A 23,644-nucleotide genomic window follows, 5' to 3' on the forward strand; every position below is an offset into this window, starting at 1 on the left:
ACAATGACTGACTTACAGAACTACAACATTTCTTTAAGGTATTTTTTTTATCCCCCTCCCTTGGTCCAGCAGGAGGTGCCCTTTACTCTAACACTTAGGAAGGAAAAGATTCTCAAATGAGAAAAAGGGCTCCAGCTATATGGGCAAAGAAGAGAGGGAAGATACAGGTTGCCAGTTATGTATTTATAGAAAGATAATCCCCTGGCTTTAAATAGATATGTACATACAAATATGAACAAACTTAAAAAAATACAAACCCTTGGATCATAAGGGGGCTGCCGGGAGCCCCTTTACCCTTCCCCCTCACCCAAGGGCAGAGGGCATGAATCTTGTTTTTTAAAAATTATTAGTTTTGGCCATCCCTGCAGCAACAAGCATGAAGTTGGATGATTACCCACAAGGTGAGAGTTCCCACACTCTGAACTCTTACGTATCTCCTATAATTAGGGTTACATGCTTTCTTGTTCTTTTAACTAGTATACTGGGGCAAAGGAGGGGGCTCCCTCCTGAAATGAGTCAAGAAATAAGACAGAGTCGTTTGGGGGTCAGGGGGGAGTGTCATCTGCTGTAAGAAGCAAAAGACAAGATAAAGGCATACAGACCCCAGGGAAATACCCAGTTCCCACACTATGGGAGATACCGTCCAGCCCAGGTCCAGGCCCCAGGTTCTTTGTTCTAGACATCCCCTACTTCTTTGGTATTGTCAGAAGACAAGATTCAGTTCCTGGGTGCTGGTGGAGGAGGGAGAGTGGTTCCAGGGCTTCCTAAAAGTACTAAGTGAACAATTTGAGCTTAAAATTTTCCCTTTTTTAAATATTTAAAAATAAACAAATCAAACTCCATCTGGTGCTGTACACAGCCCTTTTGACTCCCTGACATTGATTGGAGGAAAGAGAAGGGGTGTCAACGTTGGAAGGGCCTCCTCACTTTCTTCCGCCGCTTCGGTTTGGCTTCTCCCTTGGGTACTGTGCTGTTGGGCTTGGAGGCTGCAGTGGCCCCAGGGCCGGGCTGAGGAGCTGCAAAGAAGTTCCCGTTGGACATCTGGCCTGGGGGTACTTGAAAGATCCGGCTCAAGAAATCCTGAAGGTCAGCAGGAGGGGCATCTGGAGTAGCTCTGAGAGGAAAACAGAAGGCATGATGAGGAAAGAGATACTGGAGTCAAATGGCTATCTAGTTCATCTACTTATACATATGTTAAAGACATACTGAGTCAGGTCCCAAACACTTAAATGGTGAGACACCTACATGTCCTAAATAGCATGTCATTGGAAACCATATTCAGAACTAGAACAGTGGATAGATGGTTGAGAGAAACACCACCTACCTCTGCCGCCCACTGGTGCCTGGCATCCGTGAACCAAATGAGATGTGATAAGGGACTCTGTGGGTATCTGGGGAGATTCCCACACGCTGGCATCCAGCCCACTCTGCAAGCATGAGAGACAATTAGCCAAAATATCACAGTTCTGAGGATATATGAGCCCATACTTCCAGAGGACAGAAGTATACCTGTGATATCATACACCTTTCCATCCATCAGCGCAAAGTAGGTGATTTTGAGGCCCAACATGCTTGACTCTGCCCAAAAGTCACCTTCCTCAGCAGGATGCAGCCTATTACACTCAGCACAGTATCTGGCACTCTTAGGTTCCCGGTCCATTTCAAACCTCCTGAAATTCAACAAAAGAACAGTTCCTTAATAATACGTTAAGACTACCTAGAGCATTGCTACAGTCTCATCATTACTGATGTCTCATTGGCTGACAAGTAGGATTACTGACAAACATCTAAAATTACCACCACTCAGTTGTTATGTATGCCTACGTACGCCCTGCCCTCAACCTATCTTAAAGCCAGAAATACTATCTTGTCTTCTTGGTAATTCACATCTTCAATCTCTTGACAATATGGCAAAAGTAGAAAGTCAGGGTCTTTTTATTTACCATCTGGATCCCACAACTACCAATGATACAAGGAATGTTTTTGGTCACCAGTCCCCAAACTGGCTGTCCCAGTCCTGTCCTATTTAAATCATACCTATGCTTTCCCTGGCATCGGCTGCACATCATCGTATTCATTGCTTCTTGCAGCTTGGACAGAAACTCATTCACTGACCGGCTCAGCTCATTTTCTGCCATTCGTTTCCTGAGAGAAAAACAGTTATGTAAGTCAGGATATTGAGTGAGGGACAAAGGGAGACAGGTCTATTGGCCTCTTGAGGCCCTTGGCCAGCTAGACAAGCCACCTCCTCTGCCTCAGAGAGCCTTCATCTGTAAGTCCAGGGATCTCTGCTATTGAAGGTTATTCATTTACCCTACCTGATAATTTCCTAGCTCCAACTTACATCTCATATTCCTTCCGTCTTTCAGGGTTGCTGACAATGTCCCAAGCTGCCCGCAAAACCTTGAAGGCTTCCTCAGCACGAGGATGATGATTTTTGTCAGGATGAACCTACCAAAACAGATTTCATTACATATCCATTCCAACCCTCTCCCCATCTTGAGTCAAAATAACCTCATATCAACAGGTTATTGTTGATAACTTCCTATTTAACACCCTTTTGAAGAATCAATATAGCTTAATGGTTAATTGCTCTGGCTCTGCAGATCGATCTGTGTTTAAGTTCTGCCTCTACTGCTCATTAGCTTCATGACCTAGACTATTTTATCTATCATGGACTGTTAGTATTAAATGAGAATACACATGAAGCAGAATACAGAGAATCTGGCACTATGGTGACCTACCACTCTAGTGTGCCTGGAACTGTCCCAGTTCTAGAATTTAAATTTCATGTTTCAGGAAACCTTTCAATTTCAGGCAAACAAGGATGGTTGATCACCCTGCCACACATACTTAACTCTTATATTTTAACTTTGTTGTCAGTCATAGAGTTCCAACAATCCTCAAATTCTCGTATCTACTCAAAACTTCCTACAATGGTTTGCCTTTCTGTTCCAGGTGTGAAATAACATAACATGACCCTCAGGTTTTTAATCCACTTTTCAGCCTTTTCTCCAAGACAAATAATATTCTCACTTCCTACAGTTCCCTGATTTTTCCCATCCTCATGCACCAAAAACAGATAAAGCTAGTCTCTTGCAGAATGCTGTCATCTCTCTCATATCCCCAAGCTTACAGAATGCGAGTAATGGTCATGTTAGGGCCTAATAAGGGCAGTGAGAGGCTGTATAAAAAACTACAGGGACTTGCCTGGTCGTCCAGTGGTTAAGACTGTGCTTCCAATGCAAGGGTGCAGGTTCAATCCCAGCTTCAATCTTAAGGAACTAAGATCCCACATGCCACATGGCTTGGCCAAAAAGAGCCCACAGATACTCTGGCCAAGAACAAGGGGGTAACTTCAGGTTGTGGGACAGTTTTACTAAGGTTCAGGGAACTTTACTTCAATAAAGTAAGTTGAAAATGAGAAATTTTGAATGACATTCCCCAAGAGACAAAATCTGCTAAAAGACATGAAGGTGAGAAAAGACCTCTACCGTTAGTAACGATTTGAGTGTGAACACTGTTCCTCACTCTCAGAATAACCCAGGCCATCCAATAAGGGGTATGTATTTCCCACCAAACTAATTTAGTTATCTGGTAAGTTTCAGGTCTGGTATTTTATTGTACCTAAAATGGTTAATGGAAACTCTGGTTGCCCATTCCTCTTTCATGTCGTGCAACCACTGAGGTAATCTGCACACTGGTATTTTACCAGTCAAGTTCCATACACTCAAATAGTCCTCCAATGCAATTTACACACATTACTTATAGTCATGGACTTCCCAGGTGGCGCTAGTAGTAAAGAATCCGCCTGTCAGTACAGGAGATTTCAAAATGCAAGTTTGATCCCCTGGAGGACTTGCAACCCACTCCAGTACTCTTGCCTGGAGAATCCCATGGACAGAGGAGCTTGGCAGGCTACAGTCCCTAGGGTCGCAAAGAGTCAGACACGAATGAAGCGACTTAGCATGCAGAACTCACTTATATTCCTAACAGTTTTACTTGTACAGAAATAGCAGTAACAATCATATCTAAAAATAGCAATCAAATATCTACTTCTAAAAGCAATTTGATTGCATGCTTGTATTAAACCATTTCCCTCAAGCATTTAAGTCACAACCACCTATATCCTACCTAATCACCAACATTTTCATGTATGACATACATACATACATGGCTCTCCAAGATTTATGTCCCATTCGCCTTCCCTTTCCCAACCTGGTTGTTGGTCTTGAAATAGCTTTTCTTTCACCTGGTCCTGGAATAATCACTCACATGTACTCTCTCAATCTTCCCACACTTGCCTCACTAGGAAGACAGTTGGATTTCCCTGTGTTCAGAAACCCCTCATTTGTTCAGGAGGAACTGATAAGCGTTCTGACTAGGCCTCTTCTCCAACCTACTCGGAGGGACTTCACCTGGATATTCCAGGTGAATGAGTCCAGCACTGTCTACTATACCAGGTTCATTTATTTTCATTGAGAAAAAGAATTTCATGATACAAAACTTTAAGGGAAAGTCAGATCCCCTTTACAATTCTTTCCTGAGAATTTAAGATAATTTTCATCTTCAAGTTGATTTTCTACTCTCCCTTCCTCTGCTGCTGCTGCTAAGTTGCTTCAGTCGTGTCTGACTCTGTGCAACCCCATAGACAGCAGCCCACCTGGCTCCCCCGTCCCTGGGATTCTCCAGGCAAGAACACTGGAGTGGGTTGCCATTTCCTTCTCCAATGCATGAAAGTGAAAAGTGAAAATGAAGTCGCTTAGTCATGTCCGACTCTTAGCGACCCCATGGACTGCAGCCTACCAGACTCCTCCATCCATGGGATTTTCCAGGCAAGAATACTGGAGTGGGTTGCCATTGCCATCTCCGTCCCTTCCTCCACTCCACCTAAAAATTGTAATGGAAAATAAAATATGGGAACAAAGAACTGGAAAGAGAGAGGGGTACTCACCATCACTGCCAGCTGCCTATAGGCCTTCTTCAGTTCAACATCTGATGCTGTGGCTTCAACCCCCAACACGTGAAAAGGGTTTAGCTCATCCTCAGGAACCCCAGCCATGGTCAAGAGTCGAGCCACTTCCTCTTCAGGCTGGCAGTAACGACCACCAGCTACAGGTGCATTCGCCTGCCTATTGGTCCTCTGTTTGACCCAAGGTAACTCCAGCCAACCCCACTGAACTATTCTTACCAGCTGCTGCCAGGGCCTGCTCTCTCTCAGCAGAATCAGGCAACGCTGCCAGGTGGGAGAAGCCAGCCAAGAGAAGATCCAGGTGGCTTTATCCCTCCAGCCTAGCCGGTCACTCAATCCTACCAGAAACCGCCAGCCCAACTGTAAACAGCCCAACAAAAGGGCCAGAGCCAGGAGCAGCAAAGCACCCACAAGCCTAAGAAAACGGGTGAACAGCCCTGCCCCATAGCAAAACCCCTGGCTCAGAAACTGGAACATCACCTGCGCCCAGCCCCGCAGCCGCCCTGCCCACACTCCCACCCAGACACGTAAAAGGTCCAGATCACTGCCTTTCAGCTGCCTGCATGCATAGATGAGATGGCCACAAGTCTCCACGTACTCCCCTACTAATACTAGCAGTTCGATCAGCCACCAGAAGCCTGCCTGTCCAAGCTGACACAGTTCCTCTGCTCCCCACAATCCCAGTCCTCTGCGTTTATCTGCCTGACTCCGTTTCCGGCCCAGCCGATGTCTACCAGGGGATCTGGGATCTCTTCGTCCACCCTCCCGAGTGTCCTCCTTGGCTGGAACACGGTGCCGTTGTCTCCGGGGTGCAGGTTTCTTTTCACTGGGCACACGTGAAACATCACTGGGAAACTTAAGAGGTTCCTCTTCATCATATTCCCCTTCCAACTCTTCATCTTCCCCCAAAGCTGGAGAGGTACAATGGTGGCAAAAGTTGCTAGAAGAGCTATCTCTTCCCTCAGAGTAAGGCCCTTCAGGGATTCCAGGGGTTCCCTGGCAGTTACAAGTAGATGGAATGGAAAGGAAAGAAGAGTTCCCATCATCCTGGTACCCAGTTTCATTCTCTCTTGAGAGTTCCTGGTCCACTCCTGACTCTTCTGAAGATGCCTCACTCTGATCAGGGTCCTCTTCAGCCAGAGGGGGTCCTGGACCCCTTGGGGGTCCATGGCTTGGATCCGACCAGTGGGCTGGATTTGGGGGCTGTGTGTACTTAGGACTAGAGTGCTCTGTGAGGCAGCGGGTACCATTAGGAGCAGACCCCGCTGAGTCCCTGAGTCCTGAGAATGAAAGTATGTCAGGGTCCACAGAGGGTCCTAAAGTCCTGAGGGAGGCACCACCACTGTGGTGGGCTCCACACAACCCTCCTTCTCCGGGGTGCTTCTGGGCCATGACCCCGGGGCTTCCTGAGGATTTTAAGTCACAGCCATCATGGTGACTTCTGATGCCTGTAACAAAAGTATCAAGTGGGGATAATCAAGGATAGGACCAACAAAAAGGTTAAATAATCTTAAATTGGGTATATATTGAATGCACCCACCTCCCTTGTTTTAAAAATTCGGGGGCATTCATCACTAAGCAATAAAGCCAATACTACATTTAACGGCAACGCTGCTCCCTCCCCCCAACTCCTCCAAGCTCCCTTATTATTTTTTCTTTCCCCAGAAAGCTATAACCCTGAAACAGGGGAAAAGGGAGGTACCGCAAAGGGTGTGGTCCTGGGGTCACTCTTAGGAAAAAGGGAAAGACGACCGGAAAGGGGGCCGCAGGCTGCCAGAAAAGGGTGGGGACCGTGCGGCCCTTCAGGAATATCTGGGGGCGGAGCTTGAGACTGCCCCTGACAGAGTCAACCCGTTAACCCTCGAGCTGGGTAAAGGGGATCAAGGTAACATACCGAAGAGTGGCGGTAACTCCTCCCCCTCGAGCAGCTGGGCCGAGGGCCAGGGGGAGCTACGAGAGCAGCTCCCCCGGCTCCGCCTCCCGCTCACGCTCTGCTTCCGCCTTCCGTCCCCGCCGCGGCAGCCGATTCGCGTCTACTTCCACTTCCGAGGTCACCAGGGAAGACACGGGAAGGAAAAGTAAAAGCGGTCTGCCGAGGTGCAAGCCAGTCCCACAGGCTAAGTAGAACCAGAGGAGGTGGTCCTGGGGAAGCGCTGGCCCCGCCCTTTAAAGGGCCCTCTGCTGCCGCCCTCCGCGTGCTGAACTGGAGTCCCCGAAGGTTGCTCCACCGGAAGCGGAGCAAGCGGGCGCCGCAGCAGTGCCTGCGGACTGGGAGCAGATTCTCAGGGTTCCTCTGGCTGTGTTCTTGGGCTTTGCTGAGTCCAGGAGATAGAGGAAAGCCACCGAGCCCAGTCTGTTTCCCTTGCAGACAAAATCAGAGAACGTAGAGAAACCACCGCACTGATCCCTTCCCTGCTGCCTGTAACGAGGACGGAGGCCTTTTGGTATCATGCGGGGGTGGAGCGGAGGGGAGGACGCCCCGGGCCTGCCCCCGCCCTGGACCTCCTTCGCTGCCCCTTCTTTCCCAGCAACCCTCGGCCCCCCCAGCGCCTGACCCAGCTGGCGAACTGCCTTGTACAACTGTAGCTCCCACGGCCCGGATCCGCCCTTCTGGGTGCAGCTCTCAGGCCCCGTCAAGAAGCGGGCCGGAGGACTGGGAGCGTGGCTCCACTGGGCTTAGTAGCCGAGCGGAGTGCCAAAAAACACTGCCCTTATCTGTGTGCTTCTTTGCATCTCGTTTGCATACCAAGATGTTTGGTCGACGCTGACAAGCGCCCCCGCCCCCACGCAGACCCGGCTTGGGTACCCTCTGTCGGTCCCCTGCTCTGCAAACGCCTCTTCGTTAGTCCCCCTTCCAGACCCCTGACTTGCTCCGCAAGTTTTTCTACCCATGAACCCCTCGCCGGCGCCCCAGATCAGTAAGAGCCCCTTCCTGGGGTCCCCGATCCGGACCACCAAGTTCTCCAGGAGACAATACTCCAATTCTCTGGGAAGTGGAAGAAACCAAGCCGGAGTAGGGGGGCGCTGGGACACCAGTAAGGGATTTGAAAGTTTCGAGTTGCTGAGTCAGCACATAGGTATTCAGAGACCATTCCCCAACTCTCTTGCGGTTCCCCAAAAACCCCTCCCGGCTATGGCTGGGGGTCTCTGATCCCAGCCTAGAGCAGTAGGCAAATTGGGTCCCCCCCACACACACACAGGGAAAAGATTTGGAGGGTCCCGCCCCGTGATGTCACCCCCCCCCACACACACACACACACCCTGTCCCCTTCCTCCACCCCCCAAGCTGGTTGCTTTTAGCTCACTGGGGCTTGGGCTGCGATACGACTTGCAAGAGTTTAGGGAGCAAAGAACAGAGTGGCTGTAGGGGTGCCCACGCCTGACAGCCACCCGGACGCCTAAGACTCTGGGCAGGGATGCAGCTGGGGGTCTAGGGAAGCACGTCTACCCCCTCCTTTCCTCAGCCCTGACAGGGTGGTGAGTAGTTAACACCCCCTCCCCAATCTCTCCTTGAATAGGGTCCCCAGACTTCCAAGAATTGAGGAGAGGAGCCCCAGGGACTCCCCAAGCCAAGTCCCCTCCCTGCCTGTTAAGATCTTGATATCCAAAAGAAGGCAGCTGAAAGGAAGTGCCTGCACCTACTCTACCCCATTCCTTTAGTGCCCCCAATGCCAGCCCCTCCTTGGTGTTCTCCTTTCAGGAACTGAGTTCAAATCCCACTGGCAGCCCTGACACCACAGGGAAAGGGAAAGGTAGAAAGAGTCCCACCAGTGTCCTGAGGGGAGGATGTGAGATGCCTGTGAGCAAGGCGCCTGCTCAGTCCATGAGGGATGGGTGGGAATTGGACTGTGGCTGGATGGACACCTTCCCCCAATAACCCTATCTCCACCTGAAGGCAAGGCTTCCCAACCCTGACAAAGTGTCAGTTACTGTCTCTATTTGATTCCTCTTCTGGTGTCTGATTTTTTTCCCTCTTCCCTCTCTGGGGTTGGAGCAGCTGTTGGGAGACCCCCACCATGACTCATTCTCTCCTCTTCCTTCTCCTCCCCCCTCTACTAACTCCACCCTTCCCCGTCCAGTGGGATGATTTTGAGTCCCAGCTGTAGATGGGACAAGCTTTCTTTTCAACTGGAACAGGCTACTGAGCCTTTAGCCTGCAGTACCCCCTTCCACAGATGGAGGACTTCCTACTCCTCCCACCCCACCCTGAAAAGCCAGGGAGCCAAGACTCATTACCTGTTAAGATTTGAAGTTCCACTTAAGGTCCTTGTTTTAGAGGGTGATAGACAGCTGACCTCTCTCATCCCTTTCCTGTAGCTTTCTTCAGTTTCCCCAGCAGAACCAAGTTCCATCCTGAAGTTGGCTTTTCTTTAAAAGAAGGGCATCCTCGAGGTTCATGGGCACCTGAGTTCCTGTCCCCTTACCCCCTTGCAGGTTTCCCAGCCCCCTCAAGACATTCATGGATGGATGAGAGGAGCTGACACTGATCTTCCCCTCTGTGACAACCTTCTCTTCGGCCATGGAGGAAGCCTTGCTGCCCCTGGCCATGACCTCTGACCCCAGGCCCTTTAATCAACAACTCCCAGAGCCTCCAGACCTGAGATGTGTCTTGCAACCCCAGGACAATCCTGACCTGGCACCCGCCCTGGTGTGTGCCCTTTGCTGCTGCTTTGGAATCATCTACTGCTGCTTCGGTGAGGGCGGGGCCAGGGTTCTGGGGGGCAGCTGCCCAAGACTGTCACCCTCAGAGATGACGCCAGCTTTCTCCTTTGCTCCTGAGCCACCTCTACTCCTCTGTCGGGGGATATCTACCTTCAGTGCATCCAGTGCCGCTCTCGCCAGCTCTTCTTCCATCCCCCACGCGCCCACTCCTTCAGCTCTGACCCCTAGCAACTATCATTTTCCCTCCCCTTCCTCCTACTTCAAAATTCCATTCCCCAGTAACCTGAATTAGCCTGCGCTGATTTCTTCCCATCTACCATCCCTGAAAGGACAAAACCTTTTCTCTATACTTATTCCCCTCAATTCATCCATCTTACCTCCTGATTTGCTCTCCCATCCCCTCACAGTTCCTGAAAAGTCCCTGCCCTCACTAAGATGATCCCTTTCTTCCCTTGGCCTTGAGGTCCCTGGGGGTGCTGCTCCTGACTTCTGCTCCTCTGGTTAGCCATTCCTATCCCTTCTGAGTCATCAGAGCCCAGCCCTGTCGATCTTCCCCCACCCAGCCCTTTCTGCCTCTCATTGCCTCCTGCCTCCCTTCCCAGGCTACCGCTGCTTCAAGGCAGTGATGTTTCTCTCAGGCCTGCTGTCAGGAGCCCTGGTGATCTTCCTGCTGTGCCATAAGGAGCGAGTGCTAGAGACACAGCTGAGCCTGGAGGTGAGCGCGGGCATTGCGCTCGGCATCGGACTGCTCTGCGGCCTGGTCACCATGCTGGTTCGCAGTGTCGGGCTCTTCCTGACTGGTCTCCTACTAGGCCTAACCCTGGGCGCTGGGGTCCTGCTGGGCACGGAGCCCATCTACCAACCACCTTCAGCCTGGGTACCAGCTGGGGGGCTGGTGGGGCTGGCACTGCTGGGAGCCCTGTTCACACTTCGGTGGCCACGTCCTTTCACAGTTCTGGGCACAGCCCTGCTGGGTGCTGCAGTGCTGGTGGCCTGTGCTGACTACTTCCTGGAGGGGCTGGCACTGGGCAGTCGGCTGGGCCAACGCTTGCAGGCACTTCCAGCCTTGCCTCCTCTCTGCTGGTATAGCTGGGTCTTGCTGGGGACCTGGCCAGCCCTGGGGGCCCTTGGGGCCCTGGCCCAGTGGAAGCTCATGGATGAGGAACATGGAGGCCACACCAATGGTGAGTTACCACCGTGGTATAGACAGCAGACAACCTATGTCCCTGGTTCCCAGACTTAAAGAGGTGAAGGGGGAAAATACACCTGAGGGCAAAAGATAGAGGCAAAAGATACACCTCTAAGGTGTCTGAGGCAGGCCACTGAAAAAAAGTTAGAGTTGGAGGAGTCAAAAGTCTGGGTAAGAATGAGAAGAGAAATTGTCGGGAGGTTGGGGAGTAGGGAAGAGTTACTGGGGACTGATGTGGAAGGAAAGGAAGATCTCAGGGAAGTCAGAAGGGAAGAGTAGGAGGATTCTGAAGAAAAGTTTCTTTAGAATAACTGGGAGGGGGATGAGGTTTGAGAGACATAAGCAAATGGGTTTCTCTAGAGTATGAGTGTATTTGGGGGTGGGTTTCAGAGTCTAAAGAGGCCTCCCTGAGTCTGTATTGTCCCCTCCCAAGCAGTGGTCTTGAGCCACCAGCGAAGGCATCTCCAGCTCCTTCGAATCCGTCATCAGGAGGCCAAGTGGCACCGGACCTCCCCTAGGGCAGGGCTCTGTGAGGGTAGCTACAGGCACCAGCTCCCTGCCAGCGCACGGAACCCTGCCGACAGTCTGGCTCCAGTGAGTGGAGGCGTGGGGGCTGCCCTGGGCCTGGGGCAGAAGGCACAGGGGGATGGTCAGGGAGGGTGGGTTCTGATCCAGGCCCTTTCTTCTACCCTGTCTGCCCTGCCCCTTCAGAGTTATTTCCAGAGCCTTCGAGAGCGCCAGCTAGGACCAGGCACCCAGGCCACCGCTCCCCACACTGTCCTGGACCTGGATTCTGACTGTGGTTCCACTGTCCCCCTCACTGCACCTTCTGGTTCCACCCACCCAGACCTGAGCCTAAACCTCCACTGATGCCCTCACCCTGGGAACAAGGGCCTGGGAACACTAGGTGGGCAGGGCCTGGGCCCACAGAATCCACACACAGACTTCCCCACCTCTTGGACTTGGGCATGGAATCTGTGCTCCAACCCAGACCAGGCCTGTAGGGATATGTTTCAGGGACAGATAGAGAGGACTCTTGTGGGGAAAGGAGAGGAATGGAAGTATGAGTACCTACCTCTGTCCAGTAATAGAGGTGTCCTGGTCCCTAAAGTAACTGACTCCCTAATTCCCTTCAAACCAAACCAAGGAGGGCCATTACCCAAATAGCCTTCTGTGTACCCGCCTCAAAGTGCCTCTCAATGATCAAATAAGGGGTATTGTTTTCATAGGACCTACCTATAGAAAATCAGGAAGGCTCCTAAAGCACTTGATAGCTTTTTGATGGGGAGAAGGGCACCAGTGGAGCTCCGGGATCCCTGATTCCCAGGCCCCTCATCAGGGAGCAATTGAGTTCCTGGTTAGCCTTTCTCTCTGGACCCCCAGACACAAGCCCCCTTCTCCTACCTCAGTTGGGGGTATCTATCCTCCGTGGTGCTTCCCTTTCCCTTCTCAATGTGGGGAAGACCACAGGGCACTGCCTGGCTCAGCACCCACTGTCCCTCAAAGCTGGCTTCTTGCTTCAAGCTGAGAGCATTGGCCCACATGCCAGAATCTTGCCCTTTTGCCCAAAGGAGCCTGGTCTTCAGAGCTGTGTGGGAGACAAGTGCCTTCTCTGTCTCTCATTATAGGGGACACTAATCTCCTTAACCAGAACATCGTCCCAGCCACTAACCTGTTCTAACTCTCCGCTCCCCTGATTTACCTGCCCAAAGTCTGTTCCCTGGTTCCTCAGCATGAAGGAAGATATGTCCCTCCCCTGGGCAGCAAGGTTATGAAGGAAGGGGAAAAGAACATGGGAATATGTGAATAAAATGACATTGAACACTGAACCTGGGAGTCTAGCCTTTCTGTTGCTCCTCTTTTCTTTCTTTGCACCCCCAAACAACGAATTAGCCATACTGACAAGTCCTCTGTCCCTTAAAGATCTGATGAAGGTACTTTTATCAGGCCAGACCACTATAGGAGTGGCACACACACAGCCAGAGGAAGAATCATTCTGTCCTCTCTTACGAACATGGTGCACGCTTGCACAGTTGCTCAGTCGTGTCCGACTCTTTGTGACCCCAAGGACTGTAGTCCACCAGGCTCCTCTGTCCATGGGATTTCTCAGACAAGAATACTGGAGTGGGTTGCCATTTCCTCCTCCAGGGAATTGAAACTGTATCTCCTCATTGGCAGGTAAATTCTTTACCACTGAGTCACCTGGGAAGCCCTGTGAACATGGAGTTAATATTTATTAAACACAAATGTGCCAGGCACTTCACACACAGTATTTCTTTTAATGCAACAACCCTGCGGGATTGGTGTTAACCTTATTTTTCAGATGGGAAACCTGAGGCTTAGTGAGGTTAATTAACTTGCCCAAAGTCACAAGCAAGTTGATGTGATTCTCAAGGATTCCAAAGCCATTGCTCATTTTACTGGCCATGCTGTTTCCTTGTTCTTTATCTAGGAAGAACAGGACCCAGGCATTCCCAGCTGTGGCCTGCTGTCAGCTAAACACCTGAGGGATGTCTTTCTTCTACCAATGTCCTCCAGAGAGAAAATGACACAGTTGGAAGTGCTATCTAGGATGGGGGAGAAATGGACGGAGCTGGAGGCTGAGTTAGAGTCACTGACCAGGAGGGAAAGAGTACAGGGAGGTGGTGACTGGAGCTGGGTGGGTCATTTAGAGGCTTGAGGTCCATGGTTCATGCTTGTGCTGCAGCAGACATTTGATTGAGGTCTCAGGCCTCTGAGAGAGTGACATTACCAGGGAATGAAAGGGTGCTGAAGTCTGTGACTGAGGGGATAACGTCCAAGATTGTATCTCTGGGTGAGCCGCCAGAGTTCAAGGTGTTTCTATGGCCCAAGGAAATGGTATCCAGTGTTATCCTGTGGCTGCATGGTCTGTGCCTGTGACTGAGGAATCAGTGTCCCCATCAGATGCAGTGGTGTTTGGGGGACGACAGTGCATCCAGTTGTGGGCGATATCTCTGGGAAAGCCTTTCTCTGCTCGAAGCTGCTGATTGAGGCGCCAATACTGTTTGCCCTTGAAGAAGTAGACACGGCCGTCCCGCCAGCTCATGGCGGCCGAGGGCTGGTCTGGCACTCCTGTAAACAATCCCTTGGTTGGTTTAGGGTAGCGGCTGAAGTCAGTAGTGGCCAGCTCATCCCACTGCCAGTATCCAGAGCCCTAGGTGTGGGGTCAGCAGCGAGAAGAGAAGGATGACGAGAGAGCTTAGAGAACCTGCCGCCACCCCCACCGAAGTCTATTCTCAGCCCATGGCAGCTGCAGAACTTCCTTCCAGAGCAAGTCTTTGCTTTTCCATGGGAGGTAGCCTGCCCCTCCTACGAAGGATTTGCCCTTCCTTTGAGCTTTATACCTTAAAGAGGAACACCTTTTTGTTGATAGGCCAATAGAGAGCAGCATCCAGGTTGGGTCCTACCCTATTCAGCTTCTTGGGAAAGCCAGGAGACATCTTGAAATTAATGTAGCGCCACACCTTGTCTCCTGAGAGCATATAAGGAAAGAACAAGTCACCTCTGTCCCCAGGTGATAACTTTCAGTTCCTCCGTTCCACCCTCTAGAAACTTCTCATCCCTCCCTCCTTCTATGGCATCTCTAATCACAGGCCCTCCTCCAGTAGCACAGTGTAAACTAGTGCCCTTACCTTTAAAGAAGTGAATCCATTGCGTCCGAGGAGAGTAGACAGCTGCATCCAGGTTTCCTGGGAGCCCCTCCCAGAGGGCAGACACTTGGAACAAGGGACCCAATCCTGAATCTGTCACGGTCCACACATAGTTTCCCTTGAAGGCGTAGGTCTTTCCTCGGGGCCCTAAGAGCAGGAGGTGTGTCAACAAGTCAAAAAGACAGGTATCGGGACTTCCCTACTGGTCCAGCAGTTAAGAATAAGCCTGCCAATGCAGGGGACACGGATTTGATCCCTGGTCCAGGGTGATTCCACATGCCTCAGGGCAGCTAAGCCCATGTGCTACAACTACTGAGCCTATGGATTCTGGAACCCTTGAGCCACAACTAGAGAGACCATGTGCCTCAACAAATTATCCCACATGATGAAACAAAGACCTGCTGCCACCAAAAAAATTTTTTATTTTAAGACAGCAGTCAAATAAAGACTTCTGGGTATCTCAGGCAGGCTGATTCCCCAAATATTCATTCAAGGAGAGGATTGTTAAGAGCAGAGAAGTGTTCAGCCTCTCCTTTGTCATTCACAGCAAATCAGCCCTGTGGATAGCTGCTCCCACTTAGGGACCTCACCTTCTACTCCAGGTGGCTTCCAAGTTGTACTTCCATGTGGGTATAATACCCTCTCTAATAGACATTCCAGTCAAGACTGTTTTCTCCTTCTTGCTGTATTTCCGGATGTGTTTAATGGCTCTCACAGGGCAACAACGGAGGTAATGTCCTGCCTGGCCCATCTTGAATTTAGCTCTGAATCCTCCCTCTCCAGGCCACTGCCTCCATCCATGGCCACTAACCCCTGCCTAGAGACTAACCTCCACTGATCACCCTGAGGTCCCATGTCACTCCCATTTGTCCAGGTCTCAAGGTCAGCAGCATGCCCCACTGCCTGCCTACAAGCCTGGAGGGAAAGGGTCTTACCTAGCATCACGGCATCCAGGTCACTGCTGCAGGGGTCTGGCATGGGACTGGGTTCTGTGGGCACTAGGGGTATAGTCGGGAGTGCCGTGTCTTCTTCCTCCTCCTCCTCCTCTATCTCTGGGCTCTTCTTGCCTGCAAGGTAACATAATACTGCTCAGGAAAAGAACTCAGAGCACTAGCTTCCCCACTTTCCTACTGTAAGTTAAGCTCAGAGGTCGCATAGAGAGGAAAATGAAAACCTGGAGAGCTTTCGTTGGTGGGAGAAAAGATCACACTGATACCAGCAGGAGACATGTTTTAGTTTTGAGAGGCACTAGAAAGGGAGAGACGGAGAAGGCAATGGCACTCCACTCCAATACTCTTGCCTGGAAAATCCCGTGGACAGAGGAGCCTGGCGGGCTGCAGTCTATGGGGTCGCTAAGAGTCAGACATGACTGAGCGACTTTACTTTCACTTCTCACTTCCATGCATTGGAGAAGGAAATGGCAACCCACTCAAGTGTTCTTGCCTGGAGAATCCCAGGGACGGGGGAGCCTGGTGGGCTACCGTCTTTGGGGTCGCACAGAGTCGAATACGACTGAAGCGACTTAGCAGCAGCAGCAGAAAGGGAGAGAGGGGATTTCTGGAATGTTCATTCTTCATCCACTAGAGCAGGTGTAGGAGGAGAGAGGTCTAGAAGGAAGATTAGACCTGGAAGTGTCAGAAATAGAGCTCCTGGGAGTTCCCTGTGGGCCTAATGGTTAGGATTCCAGGCTTTCACTGCTGCAGCCAGGGTTCAATCCCTGATTGGGGAACTGAGATACCACTAGCCACGCAATGAGGCCAAAAAAAGAAAAACAACTCCTGAAAATGAAGAAGCCTGAATAACGTGGCAAGAGGAAGAGAAAGAAGCCAAGCCATTTCCCTCCGTGAAGATTAGACCTGTGTCTTTATGCTTGAAGAGACACTGGTCAGACTGACCCTCGTGAGGACTAGGGGAAAGGACTGACCATAGAGAGCCTGGATCCCAGCCACATCATCAGGGTGCAGCTTGAAGTAGGGCCGGTAGCCAGCGTAGACAGGAGCCATGAGGGCCTGGGTGTATCGGGAGTGCCCCAGCCCCAGGGCATGGCCAATTTCATGGGCTGCGATGATGCGCAGGTTCACCCCCCGGTAGGTCCCCTCAGTCCAGAGCTCATCTTCATCAAAGTGTACGCTGCCCAGCTCTGGGATGTCGGCATGGGCCAGGACCCGCCCTGGAAAAAGGCAAAGGTAGACAGGCAGGAGATCAGAGGCTCCTAGGGTGGAGCATCCCTTGCCTGTTATAAACTCCAATTACTCTATTCCCTTAAAATCTCCCCAAGTAGATTGATTATCTCTTGGACACCTCTCACTCCTTTCAGATTTCCCTGCCACAACCCTGATCTCTCATGGATTCCCATCGCTCTGTCCTGTTACCTCTCAGTCACTCTGTTGTCTTTGGAACATACTCCAGTTCCTCCCTGGAGTATGCCTTGAGCAGAGGAACTTAAGCTAAGGAAGAAGGCATAAGCTTCAAAGAAACAGGCTTGGTAAGGCCCCAGGGAGATGACATGTTGCTCCCCAAGGGAATATTAGAAGGTGGTTGGAGAGTGTAGGGTGCAGTTGAGCATAGGAGGGTAGCCTGACATTAAGTTTCCAGAGTCACTGACTCAAGGAGACAGAGGTCTGTGAGGTGGGAGAGCTGAGAGCTGGTGCCTACCAGGCCCGTCAAAGGAATTGGAGCAGTACAAGCTATGGCGGCCATGGAAGGAAAGGCGGATATCAGCCCAGCCAGCCTTCACCTCGCGGAAGGTCAAGGGAGCCACATTGCTCCAATACTGGAAGGCTTGAAGCAGGGCTGCCCGGGCTGTTGAGGATGGTAGGGTAGACGGTAGGTTCAAGATGCGGAAGGTCAGATGCTTCTTTCTCCAGTGGCCTGGTTATTGAACCAAAAAATAGATTAGAAGCACAGATACCTTTGCCAGCTCTGGACAGCTCCCCTGAGTGTGGGCACTCACTCAGCAAAGCCATGAAACAACCTTTCCAGGCAAGTGGTGATCAGTCAATTGCCAGATTACCATCCATTCAACGATGAGCTGGTCCAGACTGTCCCAATGTCACCTGTGCTCCAGAGTCATGACCCCCCCTTTTCCCAGGCTCAGTTCTCACCCAGCAGCAGGTATTTAAGAGTCTTCTGGTTGAAGGGGTCCTCCAGGCCACAGCGGGGCTGCCTCATACGGGCACTTGTGGCGTCATCCAGCTGACCTGAGACTGGCAGCTCAGATGCTTCCTGAAAAGCTCTGGAAAGATGGAGAGGGATGGTCCAGCAGGACAGGGGCATCTGGAATGACTAAGAAATGGGGATAGCTCTTTGGTCCCCTTTTGCCCAACGTAATGACTGAGAATGGCACTAAAGCTCTGGAGGTGATGGGATCACTCCAGGATCCAGTCCTCATAATTGGGCCTTCCTCTTCTGTTCTGCATAGAAGGCAATACTCCAACTTCACCTCCCTGTGTTCACTCTCTTATTTGGGTAAATTGCTCTCTGGTGTTGCCTTCTTCCTCTACTGCAATTTCTAACCTCCTCCTGCCCTGGGAAATGTCTTACTCCTGCTCTGAGACTCTCTCACCACTGCTACCACCTGAGGGCCCGTCCTCCCTCTGCCTTCTCCCCTCCTGGCTGGACACCCCGTTCCCAGTCCAGCCTACCCACTCTGGGGCAATTTCATCCATCATGTACCACAAGTATTGTGGCTTTTCAATGGACTGGGAACATATCTGAGAAATCACCCATTAGACCGAAAATAAGAAAAGAAAACTTCAAAACAGAAAGAAATAAATGCTGGATTAAATATCTTTGAAAGGCAACATCATGTCAACAACTCAGCTCCAACTCATATAAATTACATTGCTTGCAGGATGTGACCAAATAATAGTATTTTGGATATAATGTGGGATGGAGCCTCCAAAGAAGTGCTTAGGGCCTAGGAAAATCCAATAACTGTGCCCTCATCCTTGACTCCCCCTCTCACCCCTGGTCCCACCACGAATTCTCTGGATCCCTGAAATGGATGTGAGGCAGGCAGAGATGGGCCTGGGGAATGGAAAAGGTGAGAAGAGAAAAAGATCTTGTGAACTTGACCCTGAAGGCATGCACCTTACAATCTCTCACCTCAGCGCCTCTATGACATCTTCTGGCCTGAAGTTGTCAGGTCCTTCTAGAGGCTTCTGTAGGTAACCATATTGCAACAAGTAATCCTATGATGAGGGTAGGGGTCAGCAGATAAAATCAAAAGGGGATTAGTCTCTGGGTGAAGCTTCTACATAACCTAACAGCCCATTAGGATAGGAGGGGACAGATGTGGAAGGACTGAAGGAGAGGCATCTTAGGGGAGTATGAGGGGAGGGAGTAGGGATGGGTAGGGGTGGATATGGACTAGAGGAGCGAAGGGCAGGGCAGGCAGTTGTAGGTCAGAAGAGCGGCTTAGATGGGACTAAGGAGCAGTTCCTCCATCCCTCCCCCAGCCTGGGTCTGGCTTTCCCAGGAGACTCACCACAGCTGCCTCCTTCTCTCCAGGCCCCACAGCCCAGCATGAGACGGTCAGTGGGAGTAGGAAGCCCAGCCACAGCCACTGCCAGTTCATGGTCCCACCAGGCAAGAGCTTCAGAGTTTGTGCCCTCCGCTCTGAGAATCCTGGGAGCCTGAGGGAGCAGGGCTAGGTGGGGGGGGCGGGGGGCTCTTCCCTCCAGCTCTTTTCACTCTCCAGTCTCTGGTCCTCTTTATAAGACTTCAAGGGAGGGAAACTGGGGGGGAGTGTCAGTAGGAGGTGACTCAGGCTAGAGATGTGTTGCAATTCACCATTAACCCCTGCCCTGCCAGAGAGCAGAAGTCAAGAAGAGCCTCCAACCCAGCCCCCAGGGTCCTCTGCTGGACTCAGAAAGACTTCCCATGTTGTCCTGGAGGTGGGCATCCTGCCAGGATCGGAAGCAGAATATCTGCCGAGACTAGAAATAGGGACTAGAGCCATCCTCTGAAGTTGGGCATTCCTGTGACCCAGGGACCCCTGGGCAATAAACCCCTTATCTGTAACTTTCACGTCTCCCTGTCTGCTCTAGGACAGGAAAAATAAAACCGAGAGGTAGGAAGCAAGTTGCTTAGGTGCTTGGGTTGCAGATGAAAGAACGAAGGGTGAGATCTCAGTTTCTTTGCGTCCAAGATCAAACTGAAGATTCAAATGCTCTTGAAGCCTACTTGTGTCTGCCTTAATAAAAAGTCATTATTTAAAGCCCTTGATGAGTCTGGAATGTGTGCGTGGAGGTGGAGGTTAACTAGGAAAGGAAGAAGTAAAGTCTAGAGCCTGCCCGCAGGGAGGTTTGCAGACAGGGTGAGGTCAATTCAAATACCTGAAATGAGGGGAACCAGGATATCAGGCAAGAGGTGTCCCATCCTGAGGGTCATGAGGCTGTGGGAAGGTTCTCAGAGAAGGCAGGCTTTGAGCTGGGCTGTGAAGGCTGGCTATGAGTTGGATGAGGTCAAAGAGTCCTGAGAAACAGCGACAGTGCTGGTCTTGAGTAAAAGCGCAGAGAAAAGTCAGTTGTGCTCAGTGAGAGGTTCTAAGGGTCTGCTTTATTCACCACTAAGTCCCTAGTGCCCATTCCAGGCTAGCTCAATGCTTTCGGTGGTGCTTAATAAATGTTTGTCAGACGAATGACCAGGGTGGGAGAATGACTGGGAGGCAGAGTTTAGAGAGGGTCTTCAATGCTATTTAACATAGAAGAGAAAAACTTACGTTAGGAAAACCTACTTAAAAAAAAAGCGGGGAGAAAACCTACTTTGGACCCACCAAGGTTATATGATTTTTCTGCACTGTTAAACTTCATTGTAGTAGAATGAGAAGAAAAAAGAAAACTTTGTGTCAGGTGATTTCTGTATTGTGCTGTGCTAAGTTGCTTTGGTTGTGTCTGACTCTGTGTGACTGTAGCCCACCAGGCTCCTCTGTCCATGGGATTCTCCAGGCAAGAACACTGAAGTGGTTAGCCATTGCCTTCTCCAAGGAATCTTCCCCATTCAGGGATCGAACCTGCATCTTCTGCAGCTCCTGCATTGCAGGTGGATCCTTCATCGCTTGATTCACCAGGGGAGCTTTCCATTTCTATATTATTCCATTTAATTCTCATTATCCTCCTATTAGGGAATAATTATTCTGGCCTTTTTTTTTTTTTGTCTTTCCCGTGGCTTTTTTTTTTTCCCCCAATATTGTAGTGGTTTTTGCCATACATTGACATGAATCAGCCATGGGTGCACATGTGTCCCCCATCCTGAACCCCCTCCCTCCTCCCTCCCCATCCCATTCCTCAGGGTCATGCCCTGAGCACCCAGTCTCATGTATCGAACCTGGGCTGGCGATCTATTTCACATATGATAATATACATGTTTCAATGCTATTCTCTCAAATCATCCCATGCTTGCCTTCTCCCACAGAGTCTAAAAGTCTGTTCTTTACATCTATGTCTCTTTTGCTACCTCACATATAGGGTCATTAGTACCATCTTTCTAAATTCCATATATATGCATTAATATACTGTATTGGTGTTTTTCTTTCTGACTTACTTTGCTCTGTATAATAGGCTCCAGTTTCATCCACCTCATTAGAATTGATTCAAATGCATTCTTTTTAATAGCTGAGTAATACTCCATTGTGTATATGCACCACAGCTTTCTTATCCATTCATCTGCTGATGGACATCTAGGTTGCTTCCATGTCTTGGCTATTGTAAACTGTGCTGTGATGAACATTGGAGTACACGTGTCTCTTTCAATTCTGGTTTCCTCAGTGTGTATGTCTGGCCATTTTTTAATGGAGGAAATGGAGAGCCAAAGAAGGAAACGACTAAGGACATGGAGCTCCTAACTGGCCTGGCATATGTTCAACCCCTTCTGCCAACTCGTAACCTATGCTCTTTCCATTCACCATGCTGACTCTTAAAGCTTTTTTCTGTGAGTGGTTAGGAGCCACTGCAGTTTCCACCATCATTTGTGCATCACACATTTCTATGCCATTCACATGCACAAGGAAGTAGGGATAGAAATGAGGGAAAGGGTTACTGAACTCATGTTCTCAGTAGGATGCAGTTCTGAGCCTTTCCCCACACCCCAGGCTGAAAGACTGGCAGGCCACTGGAGAACCCTTCACACCCCAGGAGGGAGGTGGGGGATCCTCCTGATTCATCGTTGCCCTCAATGATGCTGGTCGTCTTGACCCACTCAGCACTCAACTGGCTCACAGTCAAGTGACTAAGTCTCAAATGACTGGTCAGGCAAGCAAGGACAGAGCCACCAACTGATGAGTGACAAAAGCCACGAGTGAGGCCGTGATCATGGCTGATGCCCCCAGGAAATGAGAGAGCTTGGGAACCAGCCCCCTGCAGGGTTTTTCTCAGCTCTGTCCTTCTCTCCCTCTTTCTATCACCGCTCAATCCCTCTTCTTTTGAGAACAGGACATGGGCCAATTGAAAATTATATATTTTTTTCTGATTAAAGTCTTCTCTATTTTTTTTTCTGAATAAGTTATCCATTGCTCATTACAGTAAATTTGGAAAATACCAAAATGAGCAAGAAAGAGAATGAAAACCACCAGTAAATTCTACCCAAAAGAGAACCACTAGCAACATTTTGATGCAGTTACTTGAACCTGTCTGTGGCTCTGAGCTCAGCTCCAGCTTTGTCCGCCCAGCCTCAGGCCCTGGGTGGGTGGAATGGAAGAGAAAGTGATAGGAAATACTGAAGTTAGTAGGGGAGGGACAGGAGCTTTGCAGGCTGTGGAGAGAGGGAAAGGAGTAAAGTAAAAAGAATGTGATGGCAGATTACTCCTTCCCTCTAGACACCTCATAGAGGAGAAAAAAAAAAAGTGGGAGTTGGGGAAGAATGTTTAAGAGTATCTGTTAGAGTGTTAGTGAGAGAGATAGTTGTTGTTGATGCTGTTTAGTCACAAAGTCATGTCCGACTCTTTTGCAACTCTAAGGGTTATAGCCCGCCAGGTCCTCTGTCTGGGATTTCCCAGGCAGGAATACTGGAGTGGGTTGCCATTTCCTTCTCCAGAGAATCTTCCCAGTTCAGGAATTGAACCCCTATCTCCTGCGTCTCCTGCATTGGCAGGCGGATTCTTTACCACTGGGCCATCCAGGGATGCCCAAGAGATATGGTGGTTATTATACAAGGTAAAGTGTGGATACTCACTCTGGCCCTGGAAGTCCCTGGGGGATGGAGTCACATTCTAGACATTAAGGAGCCAGAGAAAGAACAGAAAGGGAAACTGTAAAAGCTGCCAAATAGTTTATCTCATTTAAATCTTGACAACATCCCTGTGGGCTGGCATTATCACTTTCTACAAAAAAGGGAGGGCTTCCACATGGCTCAGCGGTAAAGAATCTTCTTGTAGTACAAGAGATACAGGAAGCGTGGGTTTGATCCCTGGGTCAGGAAGATACCCTGGAGGAGGAAACGGCAACTCGCTCCGGTATTCTTGCCTGGAGAATTCCATGGACAGATGACCCTGGTGGGCTACCATCCATGAGGTGGCAAACAGTTGGACACAACTGAGCACAAGTACAAGAGATCACAGAAAAAGGAACTGAGTCTCTAACAGGTCATTTCAGGTCACACAGCTTGGAAGCAACAGAACCTCAGGCTCAAGCCATGATCTTTGCAGTCTCTCAAGAGTTTCCACAGGCACCCAAACAAACCCCCTAGAGCCAGAAGCTGCAGACTGGATGTGTATGCAGGACTGCATGACTAACTGTTCCCATAATGGTATCAAGACCTCCCTGCCACCAGTCCCCTCCTCTAAGCCATGCTGACTCCGCTCTTTTCCCCTCTGAATTTGTCATCACTCACTGGGGGACATGTGGGAATGTGTGTGACGGGTTAGGACGTGCGGTCTGCCTGACCCAAAAAGAGAACTTAAGTCTGAGAGAACTCCTGGTTCTTTGGCTGGCTTGATCCCATCCTGCAAACTGGTTTTCCTCTCTGCTGAAGGACTGTGGCAGAAGAGTTTGTATAGAAATATTGTTTAAATTAAAATATTTTAAACAGTAGGAGCAAGAAATAGGTTAAGACTCTGAGAGTATTCTCTAATGTTCAGGGTCTAAGGGGCTGTGGGTGGAAGGCAAAGGTTGTTAGAGGTCTCTAAGCCCAGGAAAAGCCAGTCTCTAAAAC

At 50.2% G+C, this 23,644-nt stretch overlaps 3 protein-coding genes across 11 annotated transcripts; 1 reads left to right on the forward strand and 2 right to left on the reverse strand.

Annotated features, from left to right (window-relative positions):
• Nucleotides 1-28: 28 nt before the first annotated feature.
• Nucleotides 29-7,960, reverse strand: DNAJC14 (DnaJ heat shock protein family (Hsp40) member C14). Of its 2 annotated transcripts, XM_027542147.1 has the most exons (8): nt 7,719-7,926; nt 6,867-7,391; nt 4,955-6,420; nt 2,345-2,451; nt 2,038-2,145; nt 1,510-1,670; nt 1,325-1,427; nt 163-1,114 (listed from the first exon to the last, which is right to left on the reverse strand). In XM_027542147.1, exons 3-8 carry the CDS (start codon nt 6,362-6,364, stop codon nt 904-906), a joined length of 2,100 nt encoding a protein of 699 aa, XP_027397948.1. In that variant the 5' UTR covers nt 6,365-6,420; nt 6,867-7,391; nt 7,719-7,926; the 3' UTR covers nt 163-903. The 2 variants fall into 2 exon arrangements, with proteins under 2 accessions (XP_027397947.1, XP_027397948.1); XM_027542146.1 differs by having other exon boundaries at nt 29-1,114; nt 6,867-7,960.
• Nucleotides 7,961-8,219: 259 nt separating this feature from the next.
• LOC113892799 (transmembrane protein 198-like) lies at nt 8,220-12,652 on the forward strand. 7 transcript variants are annotated; one of them, XM_027542151.1, is made up of 5 exons: nt 8,220-8,449; nt 9,407-9,666; nt 10,273-10,818; nt 11,257-11,417; nt 11,535-12,652. In XM_027542151.1, exons 2-5 carry the CDS (start codon nt 9,492-9,494, stop codon nt 11,691-11,693), a joined length of 1,041 nt encoding a protein of 346 aa, XP_027397952.1. In that variant the 5' UTR covers nt 8,220-8,449; nt 9,407-9,491; the 3' UTR covers nt 11,694-12,652. The 7 variants fall into 7 exon arrangements, with proteins under 7 accessions (XP_027397952.1, XP_027397950.1, XP_027397951.1 ...); XM_027542149.1 differs by having other exon boundaries at nt 8,221-8,449; nt 10,237-10,818; XM_027542150.1 differs by having other exon boundaries at nt 8,221-8,449; nt 10,237-10,818; nt 11,260-11,417.
• Nucleotides 12,653-13,038: 386 nt separating this feature from the next.
• Nucleotides 13,039-19,195, reverse strand: MMP19 (matrix metallopeptidase 19). 2 transcript variants are annotated; one of them, XM_027542161.1, is made up of 10 exons: nt 18,984-19,195; nt 18,602-18,687; nt 17,599-17,729; nt 17,150-17,365; nt 16,419-16,664; nt 15,430-15,561; nt 14,477-14,641; nt 14,189-14,316; nt 13,719-13,998; nt 13,039-13,632 (listed from the first exon to the last, which is right to left on the reverse strand). In XM_027542161.1, the coding sequence occupies exons 1-10, from the start codon at nt 19,071-19,073 to the stop codon at nt 13,550-13,552; spliced, it is 1,557 nt and encodes a 518-aa protein (XP_027397962.1). In that variant the 5' UTR covers nt 19,074-19,195; the 3' UTR covers nt 13,039-13,549. The 2 variants fall into 2 exon arrangements, with proteins under 2 accessions (XP_027397962.1, XP_027397961.1); XM_027542160.1 differs by having other exon boundaries at nt 13,039-13,998.
• Between the last annotated feature and the right edge of the window lie 4,449 nt (nt 19,196-23,644).

Source organism: Bos indicus x Bos taurus, chromosome 5 (genome assembly GCF_003369695.1).
Source record: "Bos indicus x Bos taurus breed Angus x Brahman F1 hybrid chromosome 5, Bos_hybrid_MaternalHap_v2.0, whole genome shotgun sequence".
NCBI lineage: Eukaryota > Metazoa > Chordata > Mammalia > Artiodactyla > Bovidae > Bos > Bos indicus x Bos taurus.